Source organism: Mixophyes fleayi, chromosome 1 (genome assembly GCF_038048845.1).
Source record: "Mixophyes fleayi isolate aMixFle1 chromosome 1, aMixFle1.hap1, whole genome shotgun sequence".
Lineage (NCBI taxonomy): Eukaryota > Metazoa > Chordata > Amphibia > Anura > Limnodynastidae > Mixophyes > Mixophyes fleayi.
This window is the reverse complement of record NC_134402.1, coordinates 280,454,492-280,471,416: the sequence shown is the minus strand read 5'-3', so window position 1 is coordinate 280,471,416 and position 16,925 is coordinate 280,454,492. Positions and strand designations below refer to the sequence as shown.

The 16,925-nt window shown below is 42.0% G+C and overlaps 1 protein-coding gene across 1 annotated transcript in view; it reads left to right on the top strand.

Moving 5' to 3' along the window:
* The window catches only part of LOC142107789 (protein shortage in chiasmata 1 ortholog-like), a 133,715-nt gene that overhangs the window by 14,071 nt on the left and 102,719 nt on the right, over window positions 1-16,925 (top strand). Inside the window, exons 3-4 of the mRNA XM_075191411.1 lie at window positions 4,337-4,416; window positions 6,388-6,627. Of these exons, the coding sequence (XP_075047512.1) occupies window positions 4,337-4,416; window positions 6,388-6,627 (320 nt within the window). The remainder of the gene's footprint in view (window positions 1-4,336; window positions 4,417-6,387; window positions 6,628-16,925) is intronic.

The following is a 16,925-nucleotide window of genomic DNA, read 5'->3' as shown; positions in this document are numbered from 1 at the left end:
GGACTACTGTAACCTTCTCCTTACTGGCCTCCCCCACTCTCATCTCGCTCCCCTTCGCTCCATACTCAATGCTGCTGCTCGGTTCATTTTCCTTTCTCGCCGCTCCTCTTCTGTCTCCCCCCTCTGCCAATCCCTCCACTGGCTCCCCATCCCCTACAGAATCGTGATAAAACTCCTCACTCTTACTTTCAAGGCCCTCTCCAACTCCACTGCTCCCTACATCTCCAACCTAATCTCCATTCACGCTCCATCCCGCCCTTTGCGCTCGTCTAGCGACCGCCGCCTCTCTTTCTCCCTGGTTACCTCCTCCCATGCTTGCATCCAAGACTTCTCCCGCGCTGCCCCCCTCAACTGGAACCAGCTCCCCTGCTCCATCAGAACTTCCCCCAACCTGTCCAGCTTCAAATGGGCCTTAAAAACCCACCTCTTCCTTAAAGCGCTCCAGTCCCCCACCAAATTGACCTCCTCCCAGTCTCCCCCTACTCCCCTCCCACTACTGCCCTCCCTCCTGTCCCCCTCTTACCTCCCTCCTTTTTATTCTATTTCCCCCTCTCCGTCTCAGCCTCTGTTCTCCCCATTCCCTCCTCCTACCATTGCATCTCTGTCCATCCTACCCTCCCCTTAGATTGTACGCTCCTTCGAGCAGGACCTCCTCTCCTTCTGTTCTCCACCACCTTAACTCTGCTCTTCAGCTCCTTGTCTCTTCCACGAGGTCCTCCTGCCCTTCTACCCCTCTCTCTACCCCGCTTGGGGCTCTCACCTCTCATCTAGCTGTACATTGAGCTTCGGAGTTACTGTACTTTTTGTTAACTGTACCGTGCTGTCTCACCCTGTAATGTGTTTCTGTCTGCCCCTGTACGGTGCTACGGATAGCTAGTGGCGCCCTATAAATAAAAAATAATAATAATAATAAAAACAAGTGCGATGCCAAGATTAATAGGATCAAAACATATTGTATCATTAACAGGCATGTTTATAAATGCGGTGACCACTATCAACCTGTAAATTCCAGCCCCTCTAACATTCCTCTAGTTGACTGGGCCTGACCCAACAATGTGTGTGACCAAAATAGAAAGTGACCCTGTCCCTCTGTGCTTAGACTGAGTAGCAGTATTGGCTCATGTGTATAACCAGCATTAGTCTCTTTATTTTTTAATTCTTCAGTACAGAAGTCCCTTGCTTTTACAAAAGCTTCAACAACTGCATTCCTTTTGGTAATTCATGACTTTGAAAAGCTTACTAAGGGAGCATGATTGTTAGGAAGAATCCCAGCCAGCTTCTGTCCATATATTTGGTTGTGAGCTAGATTATGTCCCCTTACAAGCAACCAAGGAAGTGTCTTTGCTCTTAACTAATTTCATTGTCTCTTTGCTCCAATACCCATTTATTGTCCCAACCAATAATTAGAGAAAAATATTTTTGTTCCCACTCACCGATCCCCCACTATGTATTGTATGTATTTTTACACACATGTTTATAGCTTTTTTGTGGACCTATTATGCAGTTTTCCATTACTCATTTAGTGTTTTATCTGTAATCTATGAAATGCACTGTGGAAACTAGATTGTTATTATTCTGTTACATGTTTAATTGCATAATGCAAAATTATACATTCTACTCTATAGTTAGTTTTAGAGTAAGTTTTTTTTTAATATATCTGTTTTAAAATATGTTATACTGAATATATAATAGTAATAAATAAATTGCTGTCCACATTCGGCACACATATTTAAAGTACAATAGGTTTCAACATGATTCATCTTGGAACACAATGAGAATGGAACTTGCATTTAATAAAAACACATGTAACTTGTACGTACATATGCCAGTATTCAAATACAAGTGGATCTCAAGATACGTTTCCATCTGAATCTGGGTATAATTAGGATCTTGCTATAAAATACTTGCCATATATAGACAGACAGAACACAATACAGTAAATGCACATGCATACATAAAGTCCCCTTAAGAGAATCATCCTCATCTACATTAGCATGCCCTTACTGTACATTGCCTAGGCATATCCACCCATCCCCACCCTCGTTCCGCCCGTCAAGGTGTAGGAAGTCCTAAGTGTTGTTGGTATATGGAGCGCTTTCACTCCATCTTCTGCGTTTCCATGGTTACCTCTCTTTCCCGGGTGGTCTAGGAGGAAACAGAAAGGGGGGCAGAACATCGCACTACTGCGCATGTGCAAACCCCTTCCATTAAGACATGGAGAGGATGCAGCAATATCTGCTGCGCATAAAGGGCCTGAGTCATCAAGGTGAGTAAAGCATAGAAAAGGTGTAACACCTGGGCAAAACCAAGTTCCACTGGAGGAAGAGGTAAATTTAAAATGTGGGGACAGATGTTTAGTTGGGGTAGGGTATGTCCTAGATCAACTTTAAATTTCAGTGTAATAAATAAAGCTATCAAGTATTTGTGTGCTACATGAAAAAAACACCCAGTATTTAATTTATTTGCAAAATAATAAACTAATGTGCACCCCTTGCATTGTAACATGGTTTATCCAGGATCAAACTTACTCCTTTTTTGCTTTGCTCTCCTTAACAACTCAGGCCCAAAGTGTATATATAAGTCCTATAACGTTATAGAAGGTGACCGGAGGCTCACTATATAGGAGAGAGTCTGTGCCCACATCAAGTATTACCTGCACTGTCGTACAGTATACATTAGAGATCCTGCCTGTATCTGCAGCATATGTATACAAGTATATAAGGGAAACCATCCTCTGCTACATATAAACCTGTATAAACTGTTACTGCCTGATTGCTACAACTGTACTACAAGTTACAAAAATAAACTGAGTACCGGCATATATATCTACTGTTATTCAATGTTAAATAAACAGAAACCTGTTGAAGTTCAAAAGTGTTGTGGCTTAACATCCACATTAACACCGCTGACACCTTTAAATAACATCAGAAGGTATAACCAAAAAGTGTCAGTTGCATTCAGACATGAGTGGCATGCAATTGCGTTCACTTACATAAATCCCGTTAAGGGGCATGACTCTCCACACAAATGGACTTATGTCCGAAGATGAATCAGGCACACAATTGTTATAAAATATATTTTTCATATTTTACACCATAGAATCAAAATTGATTTTTCCTTGAATTCTTATTAACCCCTTTTGCTAACATAAACCTAATTAAATTCCTAAATACATTCCTAAATAAATCTGTAGTCGGGGGTCACATAATTAGTGGTTTGGAGACCACCTCTGTACATGTAAATATTAGTTCACATGACTGAGAGGTCCCACAGTTGGTTAGTGTGCTTCCAAACAATAGCTCCATCATGTAGGTCAAATAACATTCAAATCAAATCCAAGAAAAGATTATTGAAAAGCAACAATCACAGGAATAATGTAAGAAAATACTTTTAATATCCTCCTAAATACTGTCAAGTCTATCATAAAGAAATGTATGAAATATAACACAACAATGAATATATTCAGAATAGGCCATTCTCCAGAACAGAGCATCTGTGTAGGAATTGCACTTGTCAGGGGTGTCACCAAGGGGCCTATGGCAATTCTGATCTAATTCCATAGCATTCCATAGCACAGATGGGCTAATTTCAATAAGATGTCAATAGGACGGGCACTTCATAAACCTGTGCTTTATGGGAATATGAAAAAAAAAAGAAAACCATTGTTGAAGAAGACTCGTGAAATTTGCCAAAAAGTCACAAACCATACAGAGACTCACATATCAAGTCGTGAGACATTATATGAACTAATGAAACCAAGATTTTGACCTGAACTATAGGCACTATATTTAAAACAAGCCTAACACTGCATATCATCCCAAGAACACTATTCCTACTGTGAAAAATGGTGCCAGGATCATAATGCTGTTGGGGAGATTCTGTTCTTCAGGGACTGGAGAACTTAGCAAAATAGTGTGCAAAATAGATGAAGTAAAGAACAGACAATTTGTGAAGGAAACCCTGCTACAACCTCCCAAAAAACCAAGGAAATATTTATATTTTAGCAACACAAGGACTCAAAATATATAGAAAAAGTCACATTGGAGTTTCTTAAATACAAAAATCCATTTCCTGGAGTTCCCAGTGCAAAGCCCAGACCCCAATCAATAAAAGTGAGAAAATGTATGTATTATCTGTTTTTTATTTGCAATAAAACATTAAAAAACTTTAGAGTTTTACTTGAATTCTCAAATTTGTTTTGATTCCATGATGTAAGAAAATAAAATGTGATAAATATCAAACCTGAGGAATACTTTTTAAAGCCACTGTATGTACAGTAAATTAAGTTCACAGCCAACTTAGTTTTCATTCTTGCTATTGATCTTTTGCCTCCAAGCTTTCACCTTACAGATGCAGCCAAAGACATCCTAGAATGCCTGGAGAGCAATATTGACACCAAACTGCTCTTGCTTAAAGGTAATATTACTACATTTGGGAAGGCAAATTTCATACACAAATAGATGTATCTTTAATTCATAATACACCTGTTTATTGAGACTTTCATATTGTTTGGTGATTATTTTATATAATGTGATTCATCTTGTGATCATATTTCATTATCTTATACAAAAAATGATAATTGCACCTAGGAACAGAGGGAAAACGTATTTATCAAGGGTTTGTGTTACCCTTACTTGGGAAATTCACAATTGCAGATATATTCTGTAGTTTCATGAGCGAAAATACCACTTCCATCCTAACTAGACCTTTTGTCCCACTTATCCATGCTTTCTGTATCTAGGCTATAAAGGTCATGGTCAAGTCTCGCACATATTTTTCATTGAATAATTTCAAGAGAGGAGATATTTATGGCACAAATTTTTAGCACATGCTTTTCCTCTAATGTGTTGTACCATTTAATAAATATGGACAAAGGGATTTTCCCAAGTTCATAAATATTTGTGTTTTATTACTTATGGTTAGCATTGTACATCTACACTCCACCACCTTATAGTACATGGACAGTAAAAATCATTTGAAGATTAGTTCATTAATCATTTGAAGATTAGTTCTGTGCATAATTGGACACTGTTAATTGTGTGTGGTGGCACATTACTTTAAAAGATAATTCCGTTCAAAAAATTTAGAGTGGGATTTTTAAACTAACATTTCCCTTCCACTCATCTAGCAAAACTGTGGGAGTCAAATGCCAGAAATTATCTTTGGTTTGGGATAACTTGCCCCAACAAGTACTGTAAACACTGCTTGTTCCTTATTAACAACCACAGCTCTATCCAGAGTGTGACTTTCCATAAACTAACACAGTACTGTTTGGATTATCCGAGTTGACAGTGCTACATGAAGCGTTATTGGAATGAGAAGGGGGTTAATTCTGAACAGCAATGATCCCTGTCCTTGGAAACTTACAGCTCTACTATTTGAGGGCAGAGTGTGTTTCCCGTGTTTCCTGCGGTTGTATGCAAGTGCAGATAGATGCTTTTATGTATCCTTAGTTACTGATAAACAAAAATAAACAGTAATAAAGAAGCAAGGCAGTAAACAGATTGATTGGTTTAGCTTGAGCCTTTTCTCAAACTGGTTCATCATATCGACACAAAAATGTTCAAATTTGCCAGAATTTCTAAAATGTTAGCTAATTTAAAAAAATCAAAGTAAATTTGAGAAAGTCGAAAAGGTTCGAGCATATTCATACTGGTTAGGCTATAAGAGCCCCTTCACACATGTGCAAACCAGTTTGAATATGTACTAACTTAAATTGATATATTTTAGCTGTTTTTAACCTTGAATACGAATCTTATTTGAATCTGAAGAATATTATAGTACTTTTTCTTATTTATAAATATTATTTAAATAATGTTCAAAAATAAAAATATTTAAATATACTTATTATAATGCAAGCAGTGAATTCAAGTCACAAGTTCGAATAAGGATCTATTGAAGATTGTACCGCGAATATGTTGGTGGTCATTGAACTGAAAACATTTTATTACATTTTTAACGCCCAACCTCGAACATGAATGGTGAACACTTTTTGCATCTAAAATGCTAAAGGGCTTTTTTGTTATTTCAAAATATTATTTAAATATTGTTTAAAATAAAAAAACATATTTAAAAATACTGATTAAAACGCAACCGGGGAATAAAGATAGTGAAATTCATTTGAATTGCGAGCTGGTTACAAAATTTTGCGCATCTATACTCTTGAATAAGCAATTTTCCGATAACAAAGCACTCTTCGTTTAATCGACATATGTTCTATAAAAAAATCTTAGTAAAAAATGTTTTTGACACGCCATGTATTTTATTTTTTCATTTATGTTATGTTGTTTTTTTCATTTCTATGTCAGCTGAATATTTAATTCAAAAATTATATTCTGTTATAAAAACAAGTTCAGTAATTAATAAGCTGCCTATTTTGTTTTGCAGTCCCTCACATTCAGAATAAACCACAGCGCCTTACTATTGATGAACTAAAAAAGAAAATATCTGTCAATCCAGAAAAATCTGTTGATGTTACTTTGGAAGATAATTGGTGGAGCAAACTGGGACTTATTGAGAAGTATAATCAAAGCATAGAGCCACTGACTGCAAATATTCCCAGAACACACAACCTCGCACCAAGCACAATGGAGTCAGTCAATAGAGTTGCTGCCTCCCAGCTGGAAAGTAAGTTCATAGAGTCCAAGTTAAGCACATAGCATCCAGACTGCTGGGCTCTAATCTGGAAGTTGAGCATAAATAATGAAACGTATAACATTCAATTCCATTTTTTATTAACTGGTATTTGCACTGTTGTTATACAACAAAATGTAAGTTTATTCTTTATTTGCAGTATTTTCAAATGCATTAGTTATTCTCCAAAGTGCTTAATGTAAATTTTAAATTGCAAGTAATGTGTCCTCATAAGTGTATCATATATTTGGTAAATGACATATATGTATTACTTTTACATGTATGTTCAGAGCCGTAACTTAGAATTCTAGCGCCCTGGGCGAGAAAGACAAATGCCACCCCCTTAGCCCTCAATTTTAACCAAATTAACCTAAAATATTTCTACATTGCGCCCCCCTTCAGCGTTGCGCCCTGGGCAGTTGCCCCTGTCGCACAGCCCTAGTTACAGCCCTGAGTATGTCTGAAAAGCATTGCTCAGTTAGTGCTAAGCCTAGTGAAATTTTTGAAAGCAACAGGAAAGGACTGGACTAGAAATGCAGCTGAAAGTTGAATATTCTTATATCGGTGATTATGAAAAAGCATATAGCCGCACTGGAATCAATTTTTCACTTTCATTTTGGTTAACAACAAATTGATTTACTACTTTCAAACCATTCCAATCAATAAAGCTATGTACATAAAGAAAAGTGGGTGTTTCTAAGAGGGTGCATAGTCTTATACAAACAAATATAACATTTCTATAGTTTTATTGGTATACTCTAAAATTTCATCACTTCCCCGCTAGACAATAGTTTATTAAAAGCAGCCAAATATTAAAAATTAATAATAAAGTAAATGTGTATCAGAAATCCACATAGGCATTGGAGAACATATATAACATATGTAGAAATTGATGAATTGCGTAATAGGGCAGCTCATCTGAGAGGCTGCTGATCTGATTTCTTTGCAGCTATTCATAAATAAGCAAGTAAGACACACTTTTTTATTGCATTTGTAACAGCGTAGCACTTCAACTGTGAGACAGTTTCTAGGATCTCATGGTCGATGCAAAGCTTCCTTCACATAATAATCCTTAGACATTGCGACGACATTCCCTCACCTTTATCTGCAAACTTCATAATTATAGGGAGGTCATATTGTAACTGTTTCAGAGCCAACCTTTCCCTTTAAAAAATGTAATGGAATATTTTGATAGATGGAATCATTTTTATGACCCAAAGACTAGTAAATCCGTATACCAATGGTTCCCAAACTTTTTCAGGTTGCGGCACCCTAAGAGTCTCTATAATTTTTTCAAGGCACCCCTCCAAAATAATTACTGAGCAATTCCCATTTTATAAGTAGTTGTGTAAAAAAAACGTAATAAGTATTTAGGTCAGGACAGAAATACTTATTTAGTTGTATGCAAAAATAATACACATAAATCCAAGGGAAAAGAATATTTTTTTTAAAAAAAAATCAATTATATTTCTATCAAATAATAATTTACAGCTAACTCACACTGTGCCCTCCTACATCTCCACACACTCTGTGCCCTCCTTCATCTCCACACACTCTGTGCCCTCCTTCATCTCCACACACTCTGTGCCCTCCTTCATCTCCACACTCTCTGCCCCCTCTGCATCCCGGGGGCCAGGTAGAGAAAAAAAACCTAAAAAAAACCTTACCAATCAGGCGGGTCCGGGACCCAGCATCCTCTTCTCTCCTGTCGCTTGTCACTGAATTTCGGGCGTGATGACGTCACGCCCAATATTCAGTGACTAGCGGCAGGAGAGAGGAGGATGTTGGGTCCCAGGCGCCACTGGATTGGTGCGGTTTTTTTTGTTTCGTTTTGCGGCACCCCTATGACAGAGCGTGGCACCCCTGGGAGCCGTGGCCCACACTTTGGGAACCGCTGCCATATACTAAAATCTTAGCCGGGTTTAAAGCAAAAGGAATTGATCGCCCATATACAATACAAAGAAGATTTTTATTCAAACAATCATTAAAATCATCCCATAAAAATAAATATAAAAAGACCACCCCAGTACCACTCTGCTCACAACCAGAGATAATAGGAATTTCTTAATATACATAGAGAAATTCAATAGTCTATTTGATATATTGCTCTTGACACTGGCATTCAAATGTTCCAAAAGATCTGAAATAGGTAAAAGAGGATAGTGTAACTCACACCTCAATACCAACATGTAGTTCTGTATAAATGGAATCCAGTAGTACTCCTACATAGAAACTTCCTCAGGAGAAAACTGATCCCCACTTTAAAAACAACTTGTGCCAAAGACACTGATTTCCAAAGGGACTCCTCAGTTATGTATGTGTACACAGTCCTTTGGCTTATAGCTCCGAATATTAAGCTAATAATCACATAGCAACTACGTCTTTGAAGTGCGGAGGTAGCATAAAAGATATGTCTTTTGTAAAATGAATGCATTGACAGGTTAAAAATTCAGAAATACTTTCTGTGTGTAAGCATTTTGGCTGACGTGTTTTGTCCCATGTCCAGTGGACTTTTTCAAAGCCACCAGATAAAGTCCACCAAGGGGTAAATGTATCATACTCAAGTTTCTTCAAGTCGCCGGAAATCGGCGAGTTGACAGCTAAAATTGAAAGCGGCGCTGCCTTGTAAAGGCAAGTTTCCCTTTACAAGGCAGCGTCGCTTTAAATTTTAGCTGTCAACTCGCCGATTTCCGGCGACTTTAAGAAACCAGAGTATGATACATTTACCCCCAGGTGTGGTTTCAGATCTTTTGGAACAATTGAATTGCATTGACAAGTACTATATATCAAATTGACTAGTGTGTTGCTCTATATATATTAAGGAATTCCTTTTATCTCTGGGTGTGGTTTTTTGTGTTTATATTTGTACAGTCTAATAGGAGAAAAGACGATGGTCCCTTTTTAAACACCTACTGCAGTGTCACTCACCGGACTGTGAGTGCTTCTTCCCGGACATTTAGGAACCGTGGCCGTCCTCCATCCTGAGGGACTGCGCATGCGCAGCCCTTTCTATACCTCCAGTGTATGTTCCTTTAACTTAATTGGCAGATCAGGCAACCTCCCTATATTAAGCACCTGTGGTCATCACCACATTGCCTGATCTTGGAGTCTCATTCCCCATGAGTCTCTGAAGGTGTTCCTGTGTTTCCTTGTTTATTCAGCCCTGCTGATTCCTGTGGTTTCCAAACCACTTCTACCTCTGTGGTTTCCAAACCACTTCTGCTACTGTGGTTCCCATACCACTTCTACCATCTACTGTATCATCGTGACTGTGAGCTGATTCCTATCCGCTGCCTCCGTGCACTACAGTCTTCTAATCACTTCAACTCTACCATGTATCATTGGGACTGTTAGCTGATGCCTATCCGCTGCCTCCGTGCATTACAGGCTTCAACCACATCCACTCACCTGTTCATGATTGTGACTGCCAGCTGATTCCTATCCGCTGCCTCCGTGCACTACAGGCTTCAACCTGCAACTCGTCTGTGTTTCATCATCGTGACTGTTTGGCTGATTCCTATCCGCTGCCTCCGTGCACTACAGTCTTCAACCTGCAACCCGTCTGTGTTTCATCGTGACTGTTTAGCTGATTCCTATCCGCTGCCTCTGTGCGCTTCAGTCTTCAGTCCTTGTCTACTCTACCGTGTTTCCTTGAGTCTGCTGCCACTATTGCTACTCGCTACTCTCCGTGATCATCTGTTCCAGTTCAACTCTGCTCCGGTGTCCCATCGTTACTGCACCTGCTGGTTGCTATTGGTTACCTCCGTGTTCCCGCAGAGACCCGCTGCTGTTACTTCTCAGCGCTACTCATCCATCTACTGCTGATCCGCTCTCCACGCCTTCCTGTGTTCCCTGCTGGTCTACCTACCTGTGCGCTGCACCTGCTAGACCCCTGCTTCACCCATCCAGGGACTTGTATCCTGCTGGCCTCCTGCCCTTCAGGTATCTCTGCACTCCTGTCTGACTGCCTTCTCCTGAACCACGGTATGCATACTTCCCATTGACTGTGCTGTGTATTGCATACCTTGCTGGACTGTGTTGGTTCTCCTCTGGAGTGTACTATCCGCTGAGTCTATTGCCATCATTGACTGTGTTGGTTCTCCTCTGGAGTGTACTATCTGCTGACTCTACTGCCATCATTGACGGTGTTATCTCATGCCGGATTACTTCAAGAGACTTTCTATATTGGCAGTGTTGTTCAGTCATTTATACATTTATATTGTGCATATTACTGTGGATCAAAGTCAAGGTGCCCGTGTATATATTGTGTTGCAGTCTCTCCCCGTGCACCTCCTCACATATATATTCAGTAGTACAACTTGCTAGTGGCAGACCACTGACTCCTGTTTACAGTTTCACCTGTTCCAGTATCCTCTCACATAGCAGTGGTACAGCTTGCTAACGCAGACCACTGACTCCCCGGATACCTCCACTTGGATTCCATTCCTTCACTCGGACAGCGGTGCAACTTGCTATCCGCAGACCGCTGACTCTCATCACCTCCTCGTTTCTGTTGGACATTCCTCCTCACTATAGCAGTGGTACAACTTGCTACCGCAGACCACTGACTACCTTCACGTGTCCTTTGTCCATACAGTTCCTCGTGTATTACTACCTCCATATTGCCAGTGCTGCTAGTCATAGACTTTCCTGAGCATCTCATCATCTGCTATTTCCTGTTCCGTGATCACCCTGCTACCAGAGTACCATATTACCACCTATACTGCTCTGGTAAGCCTATCACCTGGTGATCCCTGGGTAAAGACTCCTAGTGCCCGTGACAGTAAGATCAGGCCATGACAGACCCAGATACGGAACCTACTGCTAAAGAGATGCTGCAGCATCTGGTCAGCCGTGTGGAGCAACAGGATGCTCGCCAACAGCTGTTACTTCAATGTTATCAATCGTTAACCTCCCAAGGAACATCTGGACAGACTGTTACAGCTAGTATTGAAGCTCCTGTGCTTTCCTCCGTTTCCCCAGTGCCATCCCAGGTGTCTACAGCTCCTACGCTTCACCTGCCCACTCCGTCAAAATATGACGGGGACCCCAAAACTTGTAGAGGTTTCCTTAACCAATGTTCAGTCCATTTTGAACTCCAACCTCAAAATTTTTCTACCCATCGTTCCAGAGTGGCCTATCTTATCTCATTGTTTTCTGGACAAGCCCTGGCTTGGGCCTCCCCTCTGTGGGAAAGAAACGATCCAATTCTACAAGATAGTGCCAAATTCATTTCCACGTTCCGAAGTGTGTTCGATGAACCAGGTCGTGTGACCTCCGCTGCTTCCAGCATTCTTCGTTTGCGACAAGGCTCCCATACAGTAGGACAGTATGTCATTCAATTTAGGATCTTAGCCTCTGAACTTCAGTGGAACACTGAAGCATTAGTTGCCGCCTTCTGGCAGGGGCTCTCCGATAAAATTAAAGATGCACTGACTACCCAAGAGCTTCCTTCGTCACTAGAAGATTTGATCTCTCTTTGCCATCGTGTAGACATGAGATTTCGTGAAAGAGAATCTGAGAAAACAACTTCTGCTAAAGCACCTCTTCGTTTAAACCCTCAATTTCGTCCAGTTTCACCTTCTGTGATTCCCATGGAGATAGGACGTTCCAAATTATCTTTAGAAGAGAGGAAACGAAGAGTAAAGAATAGACTCTGTATCTATTGTGCTGATTCCACACATATGCTCAGTTCTTGCCCTAAGAAATCGGGAAATGCCAGGCCCTAACTAGTTCTGGAGAGGTGAAGTTAGGGTCCCTGGAGTCCTCTCCATTGTCTATGAAATCTAAAGTCTGCGCTTTCGATGTTACGATTTCCTTTGCTACCAAATCCTTTGAGTCACAGGCATTGATTGATTCCGGAGCAGCAGGAAATTTCATTTCTAAATCACTAGTGAATCAATGGTCCCTACCAGTGATCACTTTAAAAACACCCATTACTGTGACGGCTATAGATGGATCACGTCTCATCAATGGTCTCATCACCCAGAGTACGTCTCCAGTAACCCTTCAGATTGGTGTACTACACCATGAAGAAATTTCGTTTTTAATTCTTCCTGTTACGACAAGTCCGATTGTCTTAGGCCTTCCATGGCTTCAATGTCACTCTCCCCAGATTGACTGGCGCACTCCTCAAGTTACGTCTTGGGGGCCTGAATGTCACCATCGTTGTCTCTCTCAAGTTATTCCTCTTAAAGTACAGCAATCTTCCATCTCATCTTCCTCCCCGGGACTCCCTCCTCAGTATGCTTCATTTGCCGATGTGTTTGATAAAGCTCAGTCTGAACGTCTTCCTCCTCATCGTTCTTGGGATTGTCCGATCGACCTTCTACCTGGCAAGACTCCTCCCAGGGGTCGGGTCTATCCTCTCTCGTTACCTGAAACTCAAGCCACATCTGAGTACATACAGGAGAATCTCCAGCGTGGGTTCATTCGACCTTCCACCTCTCCCGCTGGAGCTGGGTTCTTCTTCGTCAAAAAGAAGGATGGATCATTACGCCCTTGTATAGATTTTCGTGGACTCAACGCCATTACTATCAAGAATCGGTATCCCATTCCGCTGATCACTGAGCTATTTGATCGCATCAAGGGAGCTCGGATATTTACTAAGTTGGATCTTCGTGGTGCCTACAATTTAATTAGAATCCGTTCCGGTGACGAATGGAAGACCGCGTTTAACACCAGAGATGGGCATTACGAATATTTAGTAATGCCCTTCGGGCTGTGTAATGCCCCCGCGGTTTTCCAGGGTTTCATCAATGAGATCTTTCGGGACTTATTATATGTATGTGTCGTTGTCTACCTGGACGACATATTGATCTTCTCACAGGACCTGCCTTCTCATCACCAACATGTGGCAGAGGTCCTCTCCAGACTACGGAAAAACTCATTGTTCTGTAAATTGGAAAAATGTTCATTCGAGTTACCCCAGATTCCATTCTTGGGGTATATAGTTTCCGGAGTTGGCCTGAAGATGGATCCAGACAAAGTAAATGCTGTACTACATTGGCCTCAGCCAACTACTCTTCGTGCCATCCAGCGTTTTTTAGGTTTTGCCAATTACTATAGACGCTTCATTCAAGACTTCTCATCCATTGCATCTCCCATTGTGGCCTTAACTCGGAAAGGGGCTAATACTAAGCAATGGTCATCTGAGGCTCTCCAAGCCTTTCAAATCCTCAAAGAGTCCTTCTCGTCTGCTCCCATTCTGCGACAACCTGATGTGACACTCCCCTTCTTCCTAGAAGTAGATGCCTCTAATGTGGGCTTAGGAGCTATTCTCTCCCAACGCTCGGAGCAACAAAAATTACATCCTTGTGCCTTCTACTCTCGGGGTCTTCTGCCCGCAGAGAAAAACTATACTATCGGGGACAAGGAGTTGCTGGCCATCAAAGCTGCATTAGAGGAATGGAGATACTTGTTGGAAGGAGCTCGCCATCCGGTGACGATCTTCACGGATCATAAGAACTTGTCATATTTGCAATCTGCTCAATGCTTGAACCCTCGTCAAGCAAGATGGTCTCTTTTCTTTTCCCGTTTTGAATTAATTATAACCTTCAAACCAGCTGCTAAGAACAAGAAAGCTGACGCTCTATCTCGAGCTTTTGTGACGTCCTCTGATGTAGAAGAGGTTCCCAACCATGCTATTCTAGACCCCAAATGTATTTCTCTGGCTGCTTCATCCACCAAAATGCTACCATTTGGGAAGACCCTCGTGCCTCCTACTCTGAGGAGGAAAATCCTTTCGTGGTTCCATGCCTCTCGTTTTTCTGGACACGCCGGTGAACATAAGACCTTTGAGATTCTCTCTCGTAGTTACTGGTGGCCTTCAATGAGGAGAGACGTCAAAGAGTTTATTGCTTCCTGTGATTTATGTTCTCAGTTCAAATCCTCCCGCAGAACTCCAGCAGGGTTGCTGCGACCACTACCCATTCCGTCCAAGCCTTGGACCCATATTAGTATGGATTTCGTTACTGATTTGCCACCAAGTAAGAATCACAATACTATTTGGGTAGTGGTAGACAGATTTTCGAAGATGGCTCATTTCGTCCCTCTGTCCGGTTTACCTTCCTCGTCTACTCTGGCTGAACATTTCATTAAAGAAATCTTCCGCATCCATGGATGTCCGTCTGAGATTGTGTCAGATAGAGGAGTACAATTCGTTTCCAGATTCTGGCGGGCCCTTTGTAAAACCTTGGGCATACGATTAGCACTCTCATCTTCTTACCATCCGCAATCTAACGGACAAACGGAACGAGTCAATCAAGATCTTGAGACCTTTATTAGGATGTTCTCTTCAGCCAACCAAGACAACTGGGTAGAATTGCTTCCTTGGGCTGAATTCGCCCATAACAACATGTACCATGAGTCATCATCCAAAACTCCATTCTTTGTGGTCTACGGTCACCATCCGTCTTTTCCGGAATTTCCTGCCCTCCCGCCCACCCAAGTTCCTGCTGTGGAGACTGCTTGTCAGACCTTCAAAAATATCTGGTCTCAGGTCAAAACCTGTTTAAAGAAGACATCTAACAAATATAAGTCTTTCGCAGATAAGAAGAGGCGGGCTATTCCACCACTAAAAATTGGAGATCGTGTCTGGTTATCCACCAAAAATATTCGTTTGAAGGTTCCATCTATGAAATTCGCCCCTCGTTTTATTGGTCCATATAGGATCATTCAAGTTATCAATCCAGTATGTGTTAAACTTCTTCTTCCTAAGAATCTTCGGATTTCCAATGCCTTCCATGTGTCCTTGCTCAAACCTCTCATCATCAACCGTTTCTCGACTCCTCCCTCAGCACCGCAGCGAGTTCAAGTTCATCAGGAGGAGGATTTCGAGATTACTGAGGTATTGGATGCAAAAATTTCGCGAGGAGTCCTCCGTTTCCTCGTTCATTGGAAGGGCTTTGGTCCTGAAGAGCGTTCATGGATCAAAGCTGAAGATCTTAATGCTCCTGCCCTTCTGAAGAAGTTTTATTCCAAAAATCCGGACAAGCCCGGTTCCAGGCGTTCTGTGCCCACCTTTAAAAGGGGGGGTACTGTCACTCACCGGACTGTGAGTGCTTCTTCCCGGACATTTAGGAACCGTGGCCGTCCTCCATCCTGAGGGACTGCGCATGCGCAGCCCTTTCTATACCTCCAGTGTATGTTCCTTTAACTTAATTGGCAGATCAGGCAACCTCCCTATATTAAGCACCTGTGGTCATCACCACATTGCCTGATCTTGGAGTCTCATTCCCCATGAGTCTCTGAAGGTGTTCCTGTGTTTCCTTGTTTATTCAGCCCTGCTGATTCCTGTGGTTTCCAAACCACTTCTACCTCTGTGGTTTCCAAACCACTTCTGCTACTGTGGTTCCCATACCACTTCTACCATCTACTGTATCATCGTGACTGTGAGCTGATTCCTATCCGCTGCCTCCGTGCACTACAGTCTTCTAATCACTTCAACTCTACCATGTATCATTGGGACTGTTAGCTGATGCCTATCCGCTGCCTCCGTGCATTACAGGCTTCAACCACATCCACTCACCTGTTCATGATTGTGACTGCCAGCTGATTCCTATCCGCTGCCTCCGTGCACTACAGGCTTCAACCTGCAACTCGTCTGTGTTTCATCATCGTGACTGTTTGGCTGATTCCTATCCGCTGCCTCCGTGCACTACAGTCTTCAACCTGCAACCCGTCTGTGTTTCATCGTGACTGTTTAGCTGATTCCTATCCGCTGCCTCTGTGCGCTTCAGTCTTCAGTCCTTGTCTACTCTACCGTGTTTCCTTGAGTCTGCTGCCACTATTGCTACTCGCTACTCTCCGTGATCATCTGTTCCAGTTCAACTCTGCTCCGGTGTCCCATCGTTACTGCACCTGCTGGTTGCTATTGGTTACCTCCGTGTTCCCGCAGAGACCCGCTGCTGTTACTTCTCAGCGCTACTCATCCATCTACTGCTGATCCGCTCTCCACGCCTTCCTGTGTTCCCTGCTGGTCTACCTACCTGTGCGCTGCACCTGCTAGACCCCTGCTTCACCCATCCAGGGACTTGTATCCTGCTGGCCTCCTGCCCTTCAGGTATCTCTGCACTCCTGTCTGACTGCCTTCTCCTGAACCACGGTATGCATACTTCCCATTGACTGTGCTGTGTATTGCATACCTTGCTGGACTGTGTTGGTTCTCCTCTGGAGTGTACTATCCGCTGAGTCTATTGCCATCATTGACTGTGTTGGTTCTCCTCTGGAGTGTACTATCTGCTGACTCTACTGCCATCATTGACGGTGTTATCTCATGCCGGATTACTTCA